This window comes from Abrus precatorius, unplaced genomic scaffold (assembly GCF_003935025.1).
Source record: "Abrus precatorius isolate BTA unplaced genomic scaffold, Abrus_2018 Scaffold11, whole genome shotgun sequence".
NCBI classification, from domain to species: Eukaryota; Viridiplantae; Streptophyta; class Magnoliopsida; order Fabales; family Fabaceae; genus Abrus; species Abrus precatorius.
The window spans coordinates 11,552,921-11,558,620 of NW_020874303.1; the positions used below are offsets into that span (position 1 = coordinate 11,552,921).

At 32.5% G+C, this 5,700-nt stretch overlaps 1 protein-coding gene across 1 annotated transcript; it reads left to right on the forward strand.

Annotated features, from left to right (window-relative positions):
• Positions 1-257: 257 nt before the first annotated feature.
• Positions 258-5,436, forward strand: LOC113854972 (cycloartenol-C-24-methyltransferase). Its single transcript, XM_027486352.1, has 14 exons — positions 258-358; positions 499-592; positions 2,035-2,101; positions 2,406-2,479; positions 2,559-2,643; positions 2,738-2,793; positions 2,889-2,943; positions 3,305-3,352; positions 3,668-3,751; positions 3,978-4,094; positions 4,205-4,288; positions 4,404-4,529; positions 4,700-4,797; positions 5,051-5,436. Exons 2-14 carry the CDS (start codon positions 528-530, stop codon positions 5,112-5,114), a joined length of 1,023 nt encoding a protein of 340 aa, XP_027342153.1. The 5' UTR covers positions 258-358; positions 499-527; the 3' UTR covers positions 5,115-5,436.
• The last annotated feature ends 264 nt before the right edge of the window (positions 5,437-5,700 follow it).

A 5,700-nucleotide genomic window follows, 5' to 3' on the forward strand; every position in this document is an offset into this window, starting at 1 on the left:
TTTTAAAAATGAAAATTGAAAGTAAAATATTCTAAAATTAGGAGTAAAATGATGGTGGTTATGGTTTTTTAAAAAAAGAAGAAGAAGAAGAAGTATACTAAATATAAAATGGTATATACTAAAATGGAAAAGTGTTGGATTAGGATTCCCTTGCCAACTCAACGTGGTCCTGCTCGTTTTTTCCCGCTCGCAAACGGACACATGACGTTCCCACATGCTCTGTTTTTTATTCCACTTATTCATTTTCAATTGGCAAAGTTTCTCTTTTTCTCTCTCTCTTTATTCTTTTAAGTTCCCCATTCATCGCTACGTGAAAGCCTCCCTTTTCCCTCTCTTCTCTGTATCACACAAACATCACGTGAGTGAATTCCCCTTTTCCCTCCCTGCGTTTCCCTTTCCCCATCCCCATTCTTCGATTCTCACGCTTTTCTGTTTTACTTTATGGTTTAACGTTAATAAATTAATCTTCTGTTTCGATCCAAACGAGGTCGTTTTCAGTTCCTCCAAAGCCACCTGAAGCTGCAGCTATGGATTTGGCATCCAATCTCGGTGGCAAGATTGACAAAGCCGAAGTTCTCTCTGCTGTTGCAAAGTATATATCTTTTTCTCTGTTTTCTTCGTTAATAGAATTTTCTTCCTGCATTGTGATTTTTCTTATTCAGTTTCAGTTTTCCTGTGTTCAAAACGAGGTTTCTGTGTTACTCATGGCTGTATGATATCAGATTTTGTTTTTCTTTTTCAAATTCATACAGGAAACACTTAAATCAGTAAAAGATGTTTTTAGTATTTACATACTTGAAAACAGAACGAAAGTAAAGGTAAAATTTTGTTGTTAAAAATGAAATTAAAAAATAAAACAGATCAAACAGCGCCTTACTTTCTCCCTTACTCATTGTTTTGAGAATCTTTCTGATGGGAGGATCTGGTATCAAGGAGTTAGTTGCTACATTGTAGGCTGAGAAAATTGAGGGATTATTATATTTAATTTTTTTAAAAAGAAAAAAATAGCGTGTTTCAGTGAATTTTCTTTTATGTACAAATGCTGATATTATAATTATTTGGTATATTTGAATGGGAAAATATTGAATCTTCTGGTGTTGAATCTGATTTACTGGGGTTGATTATTCTTCTATAACTAAGTATGCATATCGGGGATCAGTTTACTTTAAATAATTAAAATGCGGGTGGAGGGGGTGACTAATGGAATTTTTTTATATAAAATTTGATTATTATTTAGTAAATCAAAATGAAAGGGGGTAAAGAAAAAACTAAGAATCCTGTGGTGATGCTGGACCCGACATAAAGTAATTTATTAAGCTTAAGGCCTTATCAACTAGCGTGAAGTGTTTTGGAGTTGATGGAAAGATGAATCATGTTCTGGCCCACCTTGACTCACTTATATCGTGATTTTCGTGTAAACTAATGGTATATTGATGACAGTTGTGACTCATATAGCTGTAACCAAGGTGAAAGGTGATTTTAGATTTTTCCTATTTCAGCAATTCTCACCCCGATGATAATTACGAATTTGCTATTTTTATTCTGGGGCTCATTATTTTTTATTTGGCTCCGAAAGGTCTTGCTGAAAATGTAAGTCAATTAACTGAGAATTTTACCTTGAGTTAATCTGACATCTGTTCCTGAAATCTCAAATTTTGTAAGCTTGGGTCTATTTCATAATTTTTATTCAACTTAGGAATAATGAATAGCTACAACTTTAATTTGTAGGACTAAGGAAATTTTACTACTGTGGATTACAATTAGATGTTAATTGGCTCCACACTTAAATTGATGATGCTATAAAAATAATAAAATATGTTGTATAGGCTATTCATGTATATGTGCGCAAGTAATCGTGTTTTTGTATTTTATTTATTATAATCATGATATGATGCTGTATTTTGGGCTTAAAAAACACAAAGATTACCATTAAAGAATATGAGTTTGTCGTAAAACAAAAATTATGGGTGTTAATTTACATAATAACAATGCTTAATATGAGATTTTATATAATGTATTGATCTTATGCCTTAGGTATGAGAAGTATCATGTTTGCTATGGAGGTCAAGAGGAAGAGAGGAAAGCTAATTATAGTGATATGGTGAGATATTATTGTAGCAGTTTTTTTAATTCACCTACAAGTTAACTTATACAGCACTAACCTTTCGGTCAGATGCATACTATATACCTTGCCTTATTCTTTATGGTTTTTATTATGTTCTCTCTTTTTCAAAATGGGAAGCAGTTTTTCTTTTTCCTGGAAAACACAAATGACTCTAATCCTAGAAGATGCAAACACGAAAATTTTGTTTTTCAAGAAACTTTTTCATTCTTTACAATTTACTAATAATATCTATTTTTTTTTAATTATTAATGAATATGATATGATCTGCGTGTTGTTTCAGGTTAATAAATACTATGATCTTGTTACCAGCTTTTATGAGTTCGGCTGGGGAGAATCTTTCCATTTTGCACCCAGGTCTCCATTTGCTTTTGCGCTTAAAAATTGAAGAATTTTCATTCATTTTGATCATGCTGATAATTTTTTTCTCATGCAGATGGAAAGCGGAATCTCTTCGCGAGAGCATCAAGCGACATGAGCATTTCCTTGCTTTACAACTTGGCCTCAAGCCTGGGCACAAGGTTTTTATGTTCAATATAACAAAGTAGCAAACATATATATGGTTTACTGTATTTTATTTATTAAAATTTCATGAGCCTTCATAATTTGTTTTAGGTTTTGGATGTTGGTTGTGGAATTGGGGGACCTTTAAGAGAAATTTGTCGATTCAGGTAAAACAGGACTTCCTTAGGCTTCCTCCTTCCCATGCCTTTTACCCATTGTACCTGTTCTGGCTAACGAAAATCATCAATTGTTATTTGCGCAGCTCAACGTCAATTACAGGGTTGAATAACAATGAGTACCAGATAACAAGGGGAAAGGTAAGAGTTATGAAATTAAGTGCATTGACAAATGCAAATTGTCAGGCATTGACCAAGCTACTTTGACCTCCTAGTTCAATCATATCTAGTTATTTATAGGTATTGCTGTTGGTAATGTTGTTTACTCTTGCATAATATTGATGCATGTTTAAGCTTTAATATGTATTTAATGTATTTACTACAGTCATCTTGTATTAATTTAATATACAAAGTCCCTCATGTTAAATTTTCTGTTAGATAATTTGTAAAATCCTTTTCTATGAAGGAATTATTGGGAATCTGCATATTTTTTATAATAGATGATAGTACTTAACAAAATTCTACATACTTTGATCACTAACAGATTTTTGCTAATTAACAGGAACTCAATCGTATTGCTGGAGTGGACAAGACTTGCAACTTTGTAAAGGTTGATTTTTTTAAATCAATTATTTCCCTTTAGTTGTGAATAGGAAGCCTTCTATTTCAGCATATATTGGTCCAATATTTAGTGTTGGGATATATTATTTAGAGTATTGGTATTAGCTTATAAAGTTGGGATCTTATTTTGAGTGTTGGGACATAATTATTCTACTCCAGTTATAAATGTTAAATTGGATATATATAATTTAGAGTGTTGGAATGAGCTTATTTTGTATTCTGAAAAGCGTAAAATCAAAATGTTCAAGAGAGTGTTTTTTGTGATATCGATTTGAAATTATAGCTGATATATTTGATAATGCAGGCTGACTTCATGAAAATGCCATTCCCAGACAATAGTTTTGATGCAGTGTATGCGATTGAAGCTACCTGCCATGCACCAGATGCTGTATGTGACAGTTTTGCCTATTCTAATTGATTTATCATGCTTACTGATTTTCCCTATTACTAATTTCTATGTACACATTCACCCATAAATTATTAAATTTTATGGGCTAATTTCAATGTGGCCATGAATAATAGCATGAAGTACGTGTGTTAATTGTGAATCTTTAAAATGGTGAGTATAATTTATATTCTGACACTTATTTTCCCTGCCATGGAAATATGGATAGTATGGATGCTATAAAGAAATTTTTAGAGTGTTAAAGCCTGGTCAATATTTTGCTGCTTATGAATGGTGCATGACCGATTCTTTTGATCCCCATAATCCAGAGCACCAAAAAATCAAGGTATGATGATATAGAGGTGTACGTATTGAATTTAGATTGGGTTTAATCTATTAATTTTCTTTAAGCCTCTTTATAGTTTGTAATTCAATAGATAAAATTCCTTTCTACAGGCAGAAATTGAGATTGGTGATGGGCTTCCCGATATTAGATTGACCACTAAGTGTCTTGAAGCTCTGAAGCAAGCAGGTTTTGAGGTGAACATCAATTTCTTATTAGTTGTCACCTTTCGCTAGTAATGTTCTTGGTTATCTAAATTCTAAGGGATGAACCTAATTGACTAAAGGAGATTCTTTCCTTCTTTGTATGAAGGTAATATGGGAGAAAGATCTAGCAGTGGACTCTGCTCTTCCTTGGTACATGCCTTTAGACAAAAGTCATTTCTCACTGAGTAGCTTCCGTCTAACCGCTGTGGGACGACTTTTCACCAAAAACATGGTATTGCGATTGAATATATATCTGTAAATTTATTTCTGAGGTATCTCTTGGGTATGGTTCCTTACAGAAATGTTTTGTAATTTGGTTGAGTTGTTGAGAATTTTAAGATTCATTCTTTTATTACCCATTCAATATTGGTCGGGTGGGGGGCTATGAATTTATATTCGTAGGTCAAGGTTCTGGAGTATGTTGGACTTGCTCCAAAGGGCAGTCAAAGAGTTCAAGATTTCCTAGAGAAGGCTGCAGAGGGACTCGTTGAAGGAGGAAAGTAAGTTTTCCATTTTATCCATCACTTTTCTAGCTGCATCTGAAATGTATGGATATAATTTTTTATCTAAGTTGAACTGAGGATTCTTTCAGCAACATTTACAGTTCTCACCAATATAGCAACTTTTGAACCTGAAGGTTTCTACTCAATGAAATGCTGATTAATAAATGCAAAGATTAACGAACACTGATTGAAAGAAAGTTTTCTCAACAAGAGGACTCTAACACATGACTTGTTTATGTTACTTTTCCAGGAGAGAGATTTTCACACCGTTGTACTTCTTCTTGGCAAGGAAGCCTGATTCAGACAGTACCTAAATTGGTGATGCAAATAGGTTGCTTTTATCATCGGTTACCGTGATTCTGCAAGGGGAATCATAAGCTAGGATTAATTGTCTTTGGCGTTGTCGTGGTGATTCTTGCTATTTTGAGTTGCTTGTTTTATTTATAGGTTACCAATATTTCATTTTGCTGCTAGTTCGGTGAAGGAATGCACCTTTGGCATAATTGCATGATATTGAATTTACCCATGGATGTACTTCCATGTCATATTTGTTTGTCCTACATATTATTGGTTCTTTTATTTTGTTTAAAAGTAAACTCGTAATCAGATTAGATTACTGCAAGACTATTGGGGCAGCAAGACACTCGGACATTATTAGTGCCTATTTAAATTGAATTATTTTGGTTGATTATTTGAAAAAACAAATTGTAAAAAATACTATTCAATTTTATTTGGTCATTTTTACCAAATTAGCTTATATATATACAAAAAATAACTTGTTTCAGATAAGTGAAAATTTGAACTTTATGATTAAAAGGTGTCGCTTTATTTTTTAATTAACTTTTATCATTTATTTTTAATAATAAATTATTTTAAATACAAAATTAACTATTATACATT

Excerpts from the sequence above, each read along its gene's own strand:
- LOC113854972 (XM_027486352.1), top strand. The coding sequence starts at position 528 with ATGGATTTGGCATCCAATCTCGGTGGCAAGATTGACAAAGCCGAAGTT. Across the intron at positions 2,794-2,888 it reads AGAGAAATTTGTCGATTCAG|CTCAACGTCAATTACAGGGT; the intron begins GTAAAACAGGAC and ends TTATTTGCGCAG. Across the intron at positions 4,095-4,204 it reads CAGAGCACCAAAAAATCAAG|GCAGAAATTGAGATTGGTGA; the intron begins GTATGATGATAT and ends TCCTTTCTACAG.